Raw genomic sequence first — 18,947 nt, forward strand, 5'->3', positions numbered from 1 at the left:
GTCCCAGGCATTTGTAAACACACCAGCCCAAATTCGCGCTATGGAGTAGCGAGATATACAACTCTGTGTATAACTGCGATATGTTACACGTATACCACTGAGTAAAACGGTTATCTGTTACACACATACCACTCAACTGAATTTCTATTTTTCCATTGACTAAAACCTTTTAGTTCCACTTTCTTGAGACGCATTTTCACATTGCTAACATTTTGTACATTCTGTACAACCTCATCACGGCAGGGTGTGAGAACCGGTTTCTTCTGTGTTTCGACGTCAAAAGATTTACACAAAAATCATAACTCTATGAAAGTCAAAGTTACGATAAAATTTTTATATTCTCATTCGAATTCCATCGTTCACTAATAGACTGAACGTGGGACAAAAAATTTGCCCAGGCATTTGTAAACACACCAGCCCAAATTGGCGCTATGGAGTAGCTAGATTTGCGATGTAACGTATTAGCCTGATTTTGCTATGCGATCTCTTTCACTCATTTGGGCTGTACAAAAAAAACATAGGCTGAATTTCGATTTAAAGCTTTCGTGACTGCAGGGATTCATCTTCTTGTTTTTTTCGGTAAAGTCACGTAGAAGGGAAGTAATAAAATAATAAAAAATAAAACATAATAAAATAATTCTCACGATGTTTCGGCTACAACGCAAGCAGCCGTCTTCAGGTGAAGAATGAGACACTGCCAAGCTAGGAGCTTATATATAAGCTGAGTTGGAGGTGGAAGAAGAGCGCCTTAACAAAATAATGTGCATATCAAGAGGAATTTATCATATTCATGGGAAATGCATAGGAGGTGGGCGGGGGGGTTTTAAAGTCATATTATGCCCATGAATTATGCAGGATCAGCAGCACCAAAGGGAGGGGGGTAGCATTAACAAAGGCAGGGCATGTTAATAGTATGTAGAAGCAATGAAACATTTGAATGGGAGAACGGTGGCAGGAGACCCGCAGCGGAGCAAATAATGCATTCCCTGTGGAGAACACAAGATACACATTTAATGCCAATGAGTGGACTGCGGTCTGAAAGTCACCGTAAACGTGAACAACAATCAGTTAAGATCCGAAATGGTTTATTACGTCCTTCCAATGATTGCTGAGCCACACTCTACAAATCACACTTATCTCTGAGTGCAACAATGTCCACATCGGATTGGGAACATGTAGCTATCTGTGACACGTATACTACCATGAGTCGAACTGCTATCTGTTACACGTATATCACTGAGTAGAACTTCTATCTGTTACACGTGTAGTGACATAGAATGGGTAACTACGGCACATAGCGCTGGTTACTGATAGAAATGGGAATTGTGGGTGTAGTAGCCCTCTCAGCCAGCAGGACATGCAATGTCATGGAATGGGTCACTAGGGTGCGTAGTGCTGGTTGCTGGCTGAGGGGGGCATCTGAGGACATAGCAGTCCAGGCGGCTAGCAAGGGCATGTGATAGGCCAGGGTAAGGGATGTAGGCCAAAGGTGACAGAAGGGACACGTGGGGTATAGCCCAGAACCTTCTGGTCGGTTCCATAAGGGGGCATGGCCTAGGGAGGAGCCAGGCCATACTGGGGGGCATAAATGGGAGGTCCCGAGGCTGGATCAGGGCTGTCGTTTGGAATGGAATCCGCCGTGCTACGTCTCTGTCTTAGTCTCCTCGGCATCATGGGTCATGCAGCGTGCCGGCTGTCACGACCCGTTTATAGGTATCCCATGTGAAGCAGTGTTAGGAGAGTGTAGAATAAACATATGTGCCTCCTACTATTAGTGTCTCCGAAGTGACTCACTACATTTGGTGCCAGAAGTGTTAACGATACATTTAAATTAGGAAAAGTGATAGTGTTAGAATGTCGGTTTGAATGAGGAAGAAGACTTACCGATGTGTCCTCGGATGAAGAAGACGGCAGGGAGGTGTTGTATATGTCGGGTTTTGAAAAGTTTATCAAAAAGTTTTTTTAATGAAGATTTGAAAAATGCGTAATTATCGGGAATTATACCAATGTATGTTATTGTGCGCATAAAGTATGCTAACTAGGGATATAATCGTATTAAATTATGTAAATGTTTGTGAATATGCTAATGTTGGCAGTTATGATAATTAGGCTTAGCTTCGTTGCCCAGGATCGTATAATCAATCGGGACAATGCAATATTCTCGCTTAATCATTTATTGATTATATCTTAGTGTGTTTATGTTAGGTCTCCAAATTGAAATTTCAACGCAGGATACAGTTCTTATGAATACGATTGTTAAGCATGAACTCGGGAAAGAAACACTCAAAAACACTTCTGTATTAAGCAATTTTTATTCTAAACAAAAACATGACACTCTAATATGCGCACTCTCATGCTTGGAATTATCCACGGTAACATTGGGGAAATTTCCCTCTGCGAGTAGTATAGATAACCATCAAGGATTGCGTTGTTTAACTTTTTCAACCGCACATATCATTAATTCCACCGCGTAACGCGAGCTTAGACGGCGATGGAGAGTCTTTAAAACAGGCATGCAAAGATATTCATACGAAAGGCAATAAAAGCAAATTATTTTACCCCAAAGGCAAACGTATACGTCAATAGATTAATCGGCAAGATTATATAATTAACGAAATGTCTTGGAACAATAGTGTGCTTGTGTGTGTGCCCTCTTACGGGAGATTATTATCTTTAGCTAAGCGTTAATTAATTTGTGAACAAGATTCTATGATAAAGAAGCAAGTTTAACACGATATTCTCTCTCTGTGAGCGTGTAGATTCGTGATGAAGGTTTTAAAAGTTTTGTTTGTGTCGATTAATCTATTGGTTATTTATGCAATTAGAAGTAATATAAAATAAAACAAAAATAAGAGAAAAAACGACTGATGTACTTATAAACGACGTATTCTTATCACTCGATTAGCTGCGATGCCTTCACGGCCAGCTGATGGTTCATGCACTTGTATAATTAGTCTTATGATTGGCTTGGGTTGATTCCATTGTGTTTGGGTGTTTGATTGTCCCCTTGATAAATTCTTGTGTGAGCAGACGCCGGGCGCGTCGTGGGTTTGTGGTGGGGGAGGGCGTATCATACGAACGGCTTCGGAGGAGTTCCCTCTCGCTCGGGCGTGGCTGCAGTGAGCCAACGGCTTTCTCTCTCCGCTGATAGATGAGCGGCGTCGGCACGATGTTGTCTTTGAAGAGGCTCGGTCGCTCATGGCGCTCGGTGGTGCCCGGTGGCTTCCGGTGGCACCCGGTGGCCCCAGTGGTGCCCGGCGGTGCTTGGCAGTGCTCGTTCGCTCGTGCGCTGGTAGGCTGGCACCTGTGCTCTGGGCACTAGGCGACACGGCTGTGCTCGCTCTCCGGCTCCGGGTTCTCTGGCAATGAACAATGCTCTCATTCGTTGTGTGGTGCCACAACGACGGGGCCGCTCTGCCGAGCCAGGGAGCCGCCCGGCTTTCCCCACCGCACTGCCCCCCATCACCCGCCCCACATAAGCACACACCCGCACGCCCCCCCCCCCCCCCCCCCCCATAGAGCTGGAAGGGAAGGTTACCTGATCGACCGGTTTTTATCCGAGAGACCCTTATCGGGATTAATTCTCACGGTTTCCGGCGATCAGGGAATTGGATGACCTCCCCCGTGCTACGTGGCACCGCGGCGCTGCGGCCGGCCTTAATATGGTGTGGTCGCGGCGTGGGGCATTCGGCCACCGCGGTTGAGGCGCATTTCCCCCCACACACACCCCCACGAGTCGACGGGGCAAGCAGGGGAGGCACGGGACAGCATGAATAGCGGGGTCACAGGGGCTGTTGCGCATAGTCATGGAGGGTTGGGATAATTGCGCTTGAGCGCGCAGGCCCCATTGTTAGGAAGGGTAAGGGAGTAATTAGGATGTACGCCGCCAACGTCGCTCACTGATTAGCATATCAACAGCGCCCGGGAACCGCCGTGCGCGGGCTTGGGGTGCACGAGCCCATTGTTCAGCGCAGCATCCCCTTTGAGGTAGGGAGGATAAATAGAGGAGCGCAGAGGGGAAATTGCTCTCTTACTCCAGCGCCAGGCGACCAGACGCAGCTCGAGCCAGCGACCCGGACGTCCGTGCGACGCACCGAGGCACGCGGTTAGCACCAGGATCAGCGGACCGCCGTGGACACTTAACAGTGAGTAAGAAGGTGAATTAGAATCATAGCCGATAAATAGGGAATAGGTGCCGGTTTAGTGGAATAGGCCCGCCTCGTCGACTCACTGATTGAACATTAGTTACCAGGTAATAAATCATTAATAGCGAAGCGTGGTCTCGCGTGATCTTGTCGTGCAGTGTGAGCGTGTGGGAACGCGTGTGGTACTGTGTGTGCGTAAGCTCGCGGCGTGCGTAATAGGCGTACCCCAGGTGCGCGATCATAACGCAAGCGGCCAGCAGACGGCGAGCGCTGCGCAGAGCGGCGCAAGAGTGGGTGTCGCGTGTGTTCACTCCGTGTGTGATACAGGTGCGCGATCATAACTTGCGTAGTTGGTGTGGAGTTGGAGCGCACGGAGCGGCGTGTGTGTGTGTGCATACGTTCGTTACACGTCGGATACGGATGCGCATGGGTAACGTGCCGCACAGGGCTATACTGCGAGCACGGCATTTGATTGACGATGTGCGCACGTATGCTCGCAGCGTGGGAGCGCGGCGCGAGGCTGTAACAGTAGGGGCGTCGCATCCGAATGCCGGCGAAACCGTAGCGAGTAATAGGGAGGTGGGGTAACGTAAACGGAATAGGGGATGCAGGCGGGAGGGACCCCGGGGGCCGACGGCCCCCACAAATTGGTGTCGGAAGCGGTACGGCCCCCCGCGTTTCCTCACGCTAAAATAAGACTAATATTTACCGGCCGGGGGGCCCCTTCGTGGAAGGCATTCGCCCGCAATCTCTTAGGGGCCAAGGAAATTAATGGATGGACGGACGCGCAGGCAGTACGTCAACTTAATATGAATCTTGATGGGCGGGCAGCCGATTTTGTAGAAGCGTTACCCGCGAGCGCACAGACACAGCTAGAGGAGCTGATGCGCCGACTCGATCAGCGTTTTGGCACGCGTGACGAGGAGGAAGCAAAATCGGCCTTAGAGGCGCGCCGTCGCCAACCTGGCGAAGATCTACGTGATTACGCCGAGGATGTGCGCGAGTTAACAAAGATCGCACGCCCAGGGTACGCAACTGATGTTATTGAGGAACTGGCCGCCGAGAAAATCCAGCGGTACCTGTCTCGCACGGCGTGGTGGCAGCCAGACATGAGCTGCCCACGTCTTCCCTTTAACACCCTTGTCGAGCGCGCACGTAAGTGTGAAAGAATTCACAGCGAACGCGCGCAGCTCCGGGGGCTGGGACGAGAGCGCGCCATTGCGAGCCTGCTCTCGGAAGACGAGGAGGAGGAACAGGAGCTCGCGAGGACGGTAAGGGGCCGGGAAAGAGAGCCACAGAGACCCAGCGAGACGACCCCGGGTTGGGTAGCCGGGCTACAGACCGGCATAGGAGATATACGCGAGGAAGCAAATAAAAATATGAAGACCATCCAGTCTGAGATGGGTGAGCTACACTCCACAGTAGGGGGGCTGGCCGGGAAGGTATCCCAATTAGAGTCCGAGTTGGAACAACTGCGTACAGGGAGAGGGAGCGGGCAGGGGACCCACTACGGAGCCGCCACCCCTCCCCGGACGTGTTATGTTTGCGATCGGCGGGGGCACCTCAGGAGGGACTGTCCTCAGGTCGCCCGAGCTAGACAAGAGCTAAGGTCAAACACTAAGGCCCCCCTAGAGAGGGGACCACCGGGGGGTGAAATCGACGTAGCCCCGACACGAACAAGCTGTAGTGATAATGGCGAGCAAGTGATCTCCACACAGGTTCCAGCAACAACGCCCACGGAAACGGTGACTCCTGGCGACTGGCTGCGGGAGCTGGTGGCGGGGATCACGGGGGCCACGTCGCTGGTGGAAGGGGAGGTAAACGGAGTGCGTACCCGAATCCTGCTGGACACGGGGGCGGTGGCCTCGCTCGTGAGCGAAGCGCACTGCAGCGCGATCGGGGTCGACGTGCGTCACCTGCAGGCACCGGACCGCGCGCTGCACACGGCGAGCGGAGCCGGAATGGGGCTGCTGGGGAGAGCCACCCTAGAGGTCCGCATAGGCAGCCAGGTGTGCACGCAGGAGTTCTACGTGTCGAGTGCGTTGTGTCACGAGTGTATCGCAGGCACCGACCTCCTAGAACGGTTGGGACTCAACGTGCAACCCCGCCAGCGATGCGCCACCATGGAGAGCAATGGCGAGCGGATACCGTTCCTGGGACGAGAACCAACGCGCCGCCGCTTTGCACCTGTGGCCGCTATCCTGGCGACGGCAGTCACCATCGGCCCGCTCACCGAGATGCTGGTGCCGGTGGCAACATCCCCCACCGACCCCGCGCTCCGACCATCAGGGGAGGTAATGCTAACTCCTCACCCGGAGTTGGCAAAACGGTATGGGGTTGTGGGATCCGCCACGTTGGGGACCGATTGTTTATGCGGATGTTTAACCCCCACAATACCCCAGCGATACTGCGACGGCGCACCCCGATAGCCACAGTACACCCCCTGCACGCACGCCACTCTAACGACTCGGTGTTCGCACTCTGGGCTGAGGACCCCGGTCGTCCTGAGGGTGAGCAGGACCTGGCCTGGCGAGTCGGCCCGACTCCCCGAGCCGAGGTCGTTCCCCTGCTCGACGCGTTACATGTACCATGGGCGGACTTACCTAAGGGAGAGGCCGATCGGCTGCGCGAGTTACTGCGGGAGTATGCCGACGTGTTCAGCGAACACGACTCGGACGTGGGTCGGACCGACCTTGTTAAGCATCAAATTGACACCGGTGCAGCCCGACCCATCAAACTCCCTGCGTACCGAGTGGGCGCACCCGAACGCGCCCAAATCAAAGAGGCAGTTGGGGACATGCTTCGCGATAGCATTATTCAGCCCTCGGCGAGTCCCTGGTCAGCCCCGGTGGTACTAGTAACGAAAAAGGATGGGTCAACCCGGTTCTGCGTCGATTACCGTAAACTAAATGCAGTCACGCTCGGCGATGCCTTCCCCATACCTCGCATCGACGACACCTTCGACAGTCTCGCAGGAGCGCGGTATTTTTCCACCCTCGATCTGGCGTCCGGTTACTGGCAGGTGGAGATGACGGAGGAGGATCGGCCAAAAACAGCATTCACCACCCCGATGGGCCTGTTTGAGTTTCGAGTGTTGCCGTTCGGACTCACTAACGCGCCCGCGACGTTCCAGCGGTTGATGGAGTTGGTGATGCGGGGCTTGCAGTGGGAACAGTGCCTGATTTACTTGGACGATGTGATAGTGTTCAGTAGATCTTTGTCTGAGCATTGGTCCAGGCTTCGAGAGGTGTTCCAGCGACTGCGAGCGGCTCATCTCAAGCTCAAGCCACGTAAGTGTTACATCGCACAACGCGAGGTGGGGTACCTCGGGCATCGCGTCAGCGAGGCAGGCGTGCACACCGATCCGGAGAAGGTACGCGCCGTAGTGGAGTGGCCACGGCCAAGGAATCTGATGGAGATCAGATCATTTTTGGGGCTCGCCACCTATTATCGTCGATTTGTAAAGGGATTCAGCGAGATTGCACGCCCCCTCACCCAACTCACCTCCCCTAAGCACCCCTATCAGTGGACGGGGGCCTGCCAGACGGCCTTCACCACTCTCAAAGACCACCTCACCCACGCCCCCACCCTCGCTTTCCCCGATTTTACCACCGATTTTATTTTGGACACCGACGCCTGCAGCAGCGGGCTGGGCGCGGTGTTGTCACAGGTACAGGATGGGACGGAACGAGTCATTGCGTACGCCAGCCGGACCTTGAGTGGGGCCGAGCTGAACTATTGCGTGACCCGCCAAGAGTTGTACGCCGTGATTTTCGCATGCAAACAGTTCCGGCCGTATTTGTACGGCAGGAGATGTCGCGTACGCACTGACCATTATGCTCTGCAGTTTCTTCTTACATTCAAGGAGCCACGGGGGCAGATGGCCCGGTGGTTGGCGCAGTTGCAGGAGTACAACCTGCAAATCGAGTATCGGGCTGGCCGGACGCATGCAAACGCGGACGCCTTGTCGAGGCGACCCACGGTGTACGCCGAGACGAGGGCGGAGGAGGCCTGCCCGTGTTTCACGGGGGGACGCTGCCGGCAGGCAACGGACCCCCGAGAGGCCGCGGCCACTGACCCCCCCCCAGCGAGAGAGAGTGCAGTGTGCGCCACAGAGACCCTCACAGGTGGCACTGAGGATCCCGTCGACCGCCCGGCAAGCGCGGGACCCGCGGCTCGGGACCCGATCGGACGGATCCAGGAGGACGTCGGCTGCGCCTTCCCGGGCCTAAACGACGAGCAGCTGAGACAGACCCAGCAGCGAGATCCGGATCTGGCGGCAGTGGAGGCGGCACTGCGGGAGGAAAAGAGCGCCCTACCAGGACCCTGGAGCGGTTTGTATGCCCGGTTGTGTTTGCAGAACGGAGTGGTACGGGAGTTAACCGAGGCCGGCCAGCCGGGGTGCATCTGTGTTCCTGCCCAGGTGCCACCCCAGCTGCTACGGCTGGTGCATGACCACCCACTCGGGGGCCACGATGGGGAACGACGCACTCGAGAGACCCTGCGTCGCCAGTATCTCTGGCCCAAATTGGCACAAGATGTGGCCGCCTGGGTGCAGGGCTGCCGGGCCTGTCAGCAGTGTGGGCAAAAGCCGGCGAGGTACCAGGTACCCCTGAGGCCGTTCCGAGTCAGTCGGACGAATCAGTTGGTCGGAATCGACCTGCAGGGGCCCTTTCCACGATCCCACCGGGGCAACCGATATATTCTCGTAGCGGTGGAATACTTCACCCGCTACCCCGTGGCGGTGGCTATCCCGGATAAAACAGCCCTCGTAGTGGCCCGGGCCTTCGTGGAAAACTACGTACTTAAGTGCGGGATCCCCGAACGAGTCATTACCGACCAGGGTAGTGAATTCGAGGCCGAACTATTTCAGGCGCTGTGCCGAGAGTTCGGGATCCAGAAGGACCGAACCACGGCGTATCACCCCCAGGCGAACGGGATGGTAGAGAGGATGAACCAGACTCTGGCCGGGAAGCTTAAACGCATGGCGGCCGCGAATCAACAGGACTGGGACGAACACCTTCCCTATGCCCTGTTCGCCTACACCACCGCCGTTCACACCTCTACAGGACAGACCCCGTTCCTAATGATGTTTGGTCGCGAGTCTCACCTGCCCGCAGATCTGCTGTTCGGTGTCCCTCCGCCGCAACGGGAGGAAGGGAGCCACCCCGTGGAGCACTTGCTGGAGACCCTGCGAGGGGCCAGGGGCCGAGCCTACCCGCACGGAGAGGCCGCGCACCAGCGGCAAGAGCAGGGCGCCCGACCCCGTATGGAGCCCGCCTTCTACACTGCGGGCTCCGAGGTGTGGCTGTACACTCCCCGCGTCGGTGCCGGACAGGTGGGGAAGCTGACCACCTACTGGCGAGGACCCTGGATTGTGAGATGGCAGATCTCACCATGGACGGTGCTGATTCAGGGAGGAGAGAGGGGCCGGGAGATGGTGGTCAACATCCGCCGACTGAAGCCGTGGCGAGCGGCCCCCGAGGGGGGGAGTACCGCCGTCCAAGTACCCCGAAACCCCGGGGTCCCCCCACCCCCCGTGCCCGGGGGCCTCGCGCAGTACATGGGCCCCACGGAGCCCCGGGCTCCGAGGGGCCCCGGGCGGGGCCGGGGGCGACGAGGACGGCGACCCTTAAACCCCACCGCCTCTGAGTTTGTTCCCCAGCCCGCAGGTGCCAGAGGCCGAGGGGAGCCGTTGGAATGGAGGAGGAGACCACCGCCGGAGCCCCAGGAGACGGAGCCGCCACCCCCGAGGCCAGCCACAAGGGCCGGGCGAATCCCGCGGACCCCGCGGCGATACCTCGTGGGGGCAACCCAGGCGAGGTGCTCCAGTCAACCCGGGACGGGGACTGGCACCCCGGGGGGCTATGTGGTGCCACAACGACGGGGCCGCTCTGCCGAGCCAGGGAGCCGCCCGGCTTTCCCCACCGCACTGCCCCCCATCACCCGCCCCACATAAGCACACACCCGCACGCATCCCCCCCCCCCCCCCCATAGAGCTGGAAGGGAAGGTTACCTGATCGACCGGTTTTTATCCGAGAGACCCTTATCGGGATTAATTCTCACGGTTTCCGGCGATCAGGGAATTGGATGACCTCCCCCGTGCTACGTGGCACCGCGGCGCTGCGGCCGGCCTTAATATGGTGTGGTCGCGGCGTGGGGCATTCGGCCACCGCGGTTGAGGCGCATTTCCCCCCACACACACCCCCACGAGTCGACGGTGCAAGCAGGGGAGGCACGGGACAGCATGAATAGCGGGGTCACAGTGGCTGTTGCGCATAGTCATGGAGGGTTGGGATAATTGCGCTTGAGCGCGCAGGCCCCATTGTTAGGAAGGGTAAGGGAGTAATTAGGATGTACGCCGCCAACGTCGCTCACTGATTAGCATATCAACAGCGCCCGGGAACCGCCGTGCGCGGGCTTGGGGTGCACGAGCCCATTGTTCAGCGCAGCATCCCCTTTGAGGTAGGGAGGATAAATAGAGGAGCGCAGAGGGGAAATCGCTCTCTTACTCCAGCGCCAGGCGACCAGACGCAGCTCGAGCCAGCGACCCGGACGTCCGTGCGACGCACCGAGGCACGCGGTTAGCACCAGGATCAGCGGACCGCCATGGACACTTAACAGTGAGTAAGAAGGTGAATTAGAATCATAGCCGATAAATAGGGAATAGGTGCCGGTTTAGTGGAATAGGCCCGCCTCGTCGACTCACTGATTGAACATTAGTTACCAGGTAATAAATCATTAATAGCGAAGCGTGGTCTCGCGTGATCTTGTCGTGCAGTGTGAGCGTGTGGGAACGCGTGTGGTACTGTGTGTGCGTAAGCTCGCGGCGTGCGTAATAGGCGTACCCCAGGTGCGCGATCATAACGCAAGCGGCCAGCAGACGGCGAGCGCTGCGCAGAGCGGCGCAAGAGTGGGTGTCGCGTGTGTTCACTCCGTGTGTGATACAGGTGCGCGATCATAACTTGCGTAGTTGGTGTGGAGTTGGAGCGCACGGAGCGGCGTGTGTGTGTGTGCATACGTTCGTTACACGTCGGATACGGATGCGCATGGGTAACGTGCCGCACAGGGCTATACTGCGAGCACGGCATTTGATTGACGATGTGCGCACGTATGCTCGCAGCGTGGGAGCGCGGCGCGAGGCTGTAACAGTAGGGGCGTCGCATCCGAATGCCGGCGAAACCGTAGCGAGTAATAGGGAGGTGGGGTAACGTAAACGGAATAGGGGATGCAGGCGGGAGGGACCCCGGGGGCCGACGGCCCCCACAGTTGCTTGATTGATGTTGGGCGCTTTCCGCTATTTCACGAGAGTGATAGCTGGAATTTTGCCAGCTTTACTCGCACTGCAGCGGATCGGTGTAGCGATACTTCTTCTGTTGGCGCAGAACTCTTGCTTGGTTTAGCATGTCGCTACTCAGCGAGCCTCTCCATCCTTGATGAGTTGCGGAGTCTTCTTCTGCCGGCAAGCTTCTGTATCGGTGGTGATGATCTCCTGCGTCGGTGGTGATGATGATCTCACGGCGCTTTTGCTGCGCGCTCACTTTCAAAAGTTGTGAATTGTATTCGCACACCTCTTAAACAACTGTGAAAGCTTAGTACACTACCACTAGTCGCAATCCTTGACTTTGCGAATGTATCAACATCACGGTAAATGTAGCATAACACTTTCGGTGATACTCTTGTCAGCTCATGCCGAACCCAGCTCTCCAAACACACATCGTCACTTCTTTCTGCGAGACGTGACACCCATGGTTGGGGTCGGTGCCTGCTCCCTCGCGACGGCACCGCCAGACTCGCCCTTGTGAGACTGGAGCAAGACTGTAGCAAGACTGACGATTTGTGAATCGTGTTGGTACTTAGAATTGTATAATCCCTCCCCTCTCTCTGTTCACAAAAGGGCCTGACTTTCTTTGATTTCGCTGGCTGTGGGGAGGGGGAGTGGTATGTGTGTCCGTGTGTGCATGTGTTTTATTGAGACATCTGTTAAATCTCCTTCCCCAAGCCATCTTTTTATCTGTGGAACACAGATGCCCAACCTGCAATAAACCTCTTTGTGAGAGCCACTCCCCTCGCTCTGGGCGTTACCTTCTTTGCTATCCCGTGCTGCGGGAAGACATGACGGTTGGGAGGCTCTTTTCCTATGGAGTAGATTATATCTTGGTTAGGTATGGCTGACTTATTTTGCCTTTAATTCTTCTAGGTGACCTTTTGTCTACTACTAGTAATTATTATTTGCACTATGGGAACCTCATTTGCCAGTAAAATATGATAATTGTTTTTTTATCCTTCTATCTGGTAACAAAACTGGCACCTTTTTACAAGGAGTCATGTTTGCATAGACCGCAATACCTGCAGTCATAATACAAACAAAAGACATAACTCTGATAATGTGCACTGTCCTTGAAGTTGATTGGTCCACACCCGAGACAGCTTTCCTTAGAGCCTAGTCTCACATGGGTTGGACCAGATGACGCCAAAAGGAGCACAACTCAAAGACAATGCACCATCAGAGTATGAGAGCTCGGGGCAAGCATCTACACTATGGAAACCTCATATGCCAGTAAAAATATGAATTGTTTTTTTTTACCCTTCTATCTGGCAACAAAACTGACACCTTTTTACAAGGAGTCATGTTTGCATAGGTCTATGCATTGAATGCCTCGTATTTGGAGTGCGATGGCTGCTTGTGTGATTTTTATTTCTCTCTGAGAGGTTGGGTTCATTATCCTTCTCCCTGTGTGTTGGGTCCGAATTATGGCTCTTAGTTCTGTGTAGCCATGCCATGTAAGCTTTATTCTCTATGCGGTGTAAGGAGGCTGTTTGATAGTCATTGTAATGATAGTAATCATTGTTACATTAATTAATAAATAACTCACAGTTTAAAATGTTTTATTTATTTAGGATATCATCAGCTGATTGCCATGGCTTCAAATGCTGGTCCCTCGTGGAAAGTCATAAAAAAGCACCGAGTGTATCTGGAAGAACATCTGTATCCATTTGCGCCGGACGTGCTCAGCCGTTCGGATCAAGACGACATCATTCGGCGCAGGGAGTACGCACAGCTCCGAAGTGACACAGACCCAGTTGGACAGATCAGACGCCTCATCGACCTGGTGCTCGACAAGGGGGAGGACACCTGCAGCCAGTTCCTGCAGGAGGTGCTTCTGCCGCTGAGGTCCAGGATCCCCCAACTGAGCGAGTGGGTCTCACGCCACCAGGAGGATCTGCGCGGACTGGGCCTGACACTCGGCAAAGACGGGGACAGTGGCGTCCCTGGAGTGGTTCTTGGTGAGTGGAAGTTTGTATGGACGCTGTGGCATCTGAACATTCACAGCAAAACTCGTCCACATTTGAGACAAATAATGTTTTAACCTATGGGACACCCACTATAGTCGCGGTATCAAAATAATGAAAACTATTTCAAAGGAACCACCTCTGTGCATTTCGCAGATGACACAAACCTTGCAGACCTGCTGGTACATGGCTCAATGCGAAAGACACACTAGCGATGAGCACACCAGACACTTTTCCCATGCAATCAGAGAAGATGCAACACAATTTCCTCTTCACGTCAACCAATAACACGGATTAAAACTTTCAGAGCGTTCATGAGAGTTTTATGGATAATATTGGTCACAAAATACTGTGTTAACTCTCAGAGCATCATTTGTGATGCACCAATATGTTTACATGGACCTCCACCAATCTGGTTTGCTCTGCATCGCGTGTTAAATGCTGTGGTCTCTGCTACATTCCAGAAACTGGTAAATTCCTCAGTATTAGATTTGTCCAACATCTTCTGTGAGCAGGACCCTTTTTTGCCGGTATCAAAATAATGAAAACGATAATAGGCTCTAGCCTTTCCGGCAATGATATAAGTGTTACGGTGGTTCAAACACCAAATAAGCACCTATTGCAAGGCATTACTTTGGTTAGACAAGGCAAGCATGGAGGCTGTCTTTGGTGTAGGACAATGAGTTTCAAAGATAAATGCATAGGGTATTATTCTTATTACCAAAGAATGTTTGCATGATGTTGTGTTGAGCCCGAAACGTCGTGATTTATTTTATTTTGTACCTATGTAATGTTTGTATGTTTTACCATAGACATGTGTGGTTAATACAGATTATATATCTTGCAATAGGTGTCTATTTGATGTTTAAACATTTTCAACTCATAATATTTCGCAGATCTGATGATACAGTATAGGAGTGACTGTCTTTATAAGTGACTATCAGCAGTACCCGGCGTTGCCCGGGTGAAAAATATATTTCTTAATAACCTTACATATATACACAGATGGGCTGCTACCCCTGCCCCCCCCCCCCCCAGCCACGATCTCCTCGGCCGCTGTGCAGTAGTATGTACGGCCTATAGTGTGGTGGGGTGTCGAGGCCTAGTAGCGTGCAGAGCCTCCGGCCTCGCCTAAATTGCCCACCCGGCTGAGGCTGGGTACGGGTGCCATTCCCCCCCCCCCCCGCCGCGCTACAATAATACTGTCTAATCGCTATAATTTTATTATCTACCGACCCTATAATAGTAATTGCACACATTGGGGTGGCGGGGGAGTGAAGAGGACGTGAAAGTTTGATGAATTTACCTCAGAGTCACGTGGTGGGTGTCGAGGCCTAGTACCGTGCAGAGCCTCCGGCCTCGCCTAAATTGCCCACCCGGCTGAGGCTGGGTACGGGTGCCGTTCCCCCCCCCCCCCCGTGCTACAATAATACTGTCTAATTGCTATAATTTTATAATCTACCGACCCTATAATAGTAATTGCACACATTGTGGTGGGGGGGGGGGAGTGAAGAGGACGTGAAACTTTGATGAATTTACCTCAGAGTCGCGTGTTAATGCGTGCGCCTATTTTTAACGGGAATTAAAAATGGCGTCCACCCCGCGGCGAATGCGTCGCTACCCGTTGCCAGGGGCAACCGCCGGACCAATCGTGTCTCGCAAATCCCTGACATTTCGTCCAATGAAACTGCGTATGGTCCGATACACAGACACACAGACAGACAGATGGACAGACAGATTTGCGATTTTATATATATAGATAATCAAAAAACAAAGACAAAGATCCCCCAGGATAGCCATAACAGACTGTTGCGGAAAGTGCTGTTAGCAAGTTACACCTATGAGTGCCGGCACGGCACACAAGGGGGTGGGTAATCAGTAACCACGCCTGGCCACCTTTCACTCCTCAGCGGCAATGCTGAGACGACCTAGTGAAGCCCCAGAACCCAATTAGATAATTGTCACAGGTGTTGGTTGAGAGCGAGAATCAAACTAGCATCGCCGGGTTCGTAGCGCAGCGTGCTAACATTTCACTACCACTCCGCACACAAGCACACACGGAGTCACGCACACACACAGTCATTATAATGACAGCTATCCCCAATCTAAATTACAATTATTATTACTTCACAGTGCTTTGTCAATCAATGAAGTGTCGTTTCTGGGTTGGTGAAGGGCTGTCAGAGGTATGAATCGCCGGTCACAACACTGACCCCTACTGAACAACTGTGAAAAAGAGCTTCATAGCTCATCGGATTCCTCCAGGACAAATAAAGATTCTGATTCTGGTCTTAGCCATGGCTGGGAATTAAACTTAGTTCGACTGATTTATAGCACAGTATGCTAACCACTACACTTATGTTCTGCTGTATTTAAATATTCAATATCATACTCCTGTCGATATTATGTTTGATTGTGCTGCTATACATTTGCACACAATGATGATAAGCCACTTCGTTGAGCTATTATTTGTGATAGCGAGGTCGCTTCAGAAAAAGCGCTATATAGCTCCATGGGCGTTACCTGGTAAGATAAATTAGTTTACTTTTCTTGGTATATATTTCTAAAAGATTTGGTTACCTTTTCTATGCTTTGCACTCCTCTCGTGTTTTGTACTCCTCTAGTGTTGTCTACTGTTTGTTGTTGTGACGTTCTTACCCTGTACCCCTCCTGGACATTTGTGAAAAAAAGCTTTACAGCTCACCGAATTCCTCCTGCAGTATAAATACAGATTCTGATTTCAAGGCAATAAAAACATTAACACGTTCGACTTGATTCTGTCACTTTAGGTAAACATCTCGAAAGATACAGGACTTGCATGAAGAGAGAAACCTCATTTATACAAGACTACCTGCCCGGAGAAACGATATTCATACCAGAAAGATTTGTGCAGCCTGTGTTGGTGTGTTACCACCGTAGGGGTGAGAGGAAGAGGCACGAATTCCTTGACAGGGCCTGTGAGCATGAGACGATGATGCAAGAAGCGATTAGCAATGGCATGACCTTCCTGCAACTCTTTGACCCAATGGAATCCAATGGAGAGCCGCCTCGACTGGTTGCTGTGGTTGGGGTTCCCGGCATTGGTAAATCCACTCTCAGCAAACTGGTTGTGTACAGGTTGGTGACAGATGGCAACATATTCGATCGGCGATTCAAAGTTGTTATCTACATTCCATTCAGAGAGATGAGTGATATTGGCGAGGTGTCACTCGCAGAGTTACTGCGCACACTGAATCCAAGTTTGGGAGAGATGGCCGATTATGTATTTGAAAAACCAGAGGAAGTCTTGTTTGTGATGGACGGTCTGGATGAATTTGGGAGGCATCTTGACTTCTCAAAGGCTTGTAATGATCCCCGCGAGAGAACAAATTTGGAAGCGCTCATTGCTGGTTTGGTAACTGGAAAGCTCCTCGCAGGATCTTCTGTTTTGATAACGACCAGGCCGATAGCGATGGAGAAGTTGGATGCAGTGAGAGTTGACCGCTCAGTGGAGATAACTGGGTTTTATGTGGAAGAGAGAAAATCGTTCTTTTGCAAATTCTACAAGGACCCCATCCTGGGAGAGAGAGCGTATCAGCTTCTGGAGAAAAATGCAACGCTGAGTGATTTGTGCTACAAACCCTCGTTCTGTCACATGTCCGCCATTACAATTGGGGATCTAATAAAACGCCCGGGCACTTCTGAATTTGCCCTGAGGTCTACGACGGATCTGTTTACACGTTACTTGTTCGTGCTCATCAAACACCACACGGGTGATTCAACAGAGACCAGCAAAATCATTGCATCGCTTTCTAAAATGGCTCTCGAAGGGGTCCATGACAACATGCAGATATTCACGCGCGCGCACCTTCAAAAGTTTGAGGTCACCGTTGCTGAAGGATCGAGCACATTCATCAATAAGGTTTTTAGATGGGATGGCATCAGGCGCGACACGTTGTATTCATTTTCCCACCTGACAATCCAAGAATATCTTGCCGCCCTGGCGGTGTATTTGGAACAACCCAAACGTGGATTCTTTGCGCCAGTCTCCGAGCTAATATGGCCCTCCAAGCACTCAGTTGCTCGTGTAATCAAGGCTATTGAGGACGACAAGGACTGGCGCTACGACGTGTTTCAGAGGTTCCTTTGCGGACTGGCCACAGATGCTCCATGGAAGATCCTCGATGGCATTGTTGACCCTCCGTTTGTTGAGTCCCAGACGGCAATCAACGAGTGGATCTGTTGTATATGTTGGTTATCAAAATTTGTTATGTTGTATGCGTGCGTGGGTGAAATTATTATGTTGTATATGTGGGTTATGAATATTCAGTGAAAATAATAATAATTAAATGAAATTTGGCCAAATGTGTAATTATCCGGAAATATGTTAATTTATGTAATTATGCACATTTTAATTATGCCAATTCGAGAGGTAATCGTATTAATTATGCGAGTGGGTGTAATTATGATAATGCAAGTCGTTATGATAACCAGACCCCGCCTCGGTGACGAGGGTGGGTTATCGATCGGAATAAGGCAATTAATCGTATGCAGTTATGCAGGTGTGGTGTAAGTATGCAAGATTAACTTAGATTAACTCGGCATCGTTGTCTAGGTTCGTCTCATTCTCGCTTTAACATTCCCAGAGTGTGTATTCGTGGTTATATTTTAGGTCCCCGGTTCACCCCGTTATCGCTTTAACATTTACTGAGTATGTATTAGTGTGTTTATTAAGGTCACCAAGTTCAGATCTCAACGCAGAAGCAGATCTTATGCATAGATTTCAGGAAAGAATCACACAACCACTTCTGTATTGATCAATTTATTACTAATTCAACCTTAACTATGATATAGTATGCGAACTCTCAATCCCGGAACGTCAACACGGCATCAATACAGTATCATCAACGATTGTCTGATTTCACTTTGACAACGGCACATGGATCCCGCATAACGCGATGGTTGTTAGTGAGAGAGAGAGTCGTTAAAATATGCAAATACTATGCTAAGAAAACCTTAACGTTAATGAATGATTATACTCAATATTGTTCACGCAGTACCGCACTCCTTATTGATCATACGCAACCCTTATCACGTTGTTAGCACCTTGGGTCACGGGACAGTTGAATATTCTGTAGAGGATGCGAGTATGTGCGGCGATTATGACTGAAAGATACTTGAAAGATTATACGGCGATAAAAAAAAACACAATCAAAAACAGTTATTATTCTTAAAGGCACCAATCTCAACAGATACATCGGCAGGTTATCTGACAACAGAACGGCTCGGAGTAAGGGCCTGCGACGGTGCTCCTTTTCCGAAGATCGTTATCTTATACCAAGTTTACTAATTGGGGACCAGATCACCTGATAAGGATCCGGTGGGCCACCACTCCCCACGTGAGCGTGGCTCGGCGGAAGGAGGTGCCAAGAATCAGTTCGTATTGATGGATCTGTTGGGAATTTATGCGATTAAGAGTACAGCCCACTAAATATTAAAGATAAAAATTATGAATACTTTTATAAACGA

General features: G+C 51.8%; 1 protein-coding gene across 1 annotated transcript in view; it reads left to right on the forward strand.

Annotated features, from left to right (window-relative positions):
* The first annotated feature begins 13,066 nt into the window (after nucleotides 1-13,066).
* The window catches only part of LOC133359910 (NACHT, LRR and PYD domains-containing protein 1 homolog), a 39,940-nt gene continuing 34,059 nt past the window's right edge, over nucleotides 13,067-18,947 (forward strand). Inside the window, exons 1-2 of the mRNA XM_061578469.1 lie at nucleotides 13,067-13,433; nucleotides 16,229-17,651. Of these exons, the coding sequence (XP_061434453.1) occupies nucleotides 13,067-13,433; nucleotides 16,229-17,651 (1,790 nt within the window). The remainder of the gene's footprint in view (nucleotides 13,434-16,228; nucleotides 17,652-18,947) is intronic.

The sequence above is a fragment of the Lethenteron reissneri genome, chromosome 66 (genome assembly GCF_015708825.2).
Source record: "Lethenteron reissneri isolate LAM-NWPU_2019-01 chromosome 66, ASM1570882v1, whole genome shotgun sequence".
NCBI classification, from domain to species: Eukaryota; Metazoa; Chordata; class Hyperoartia; order Petromyzontiformes; family Petromyzontidae; genus Lethenteron; species Lethenteron reissneri.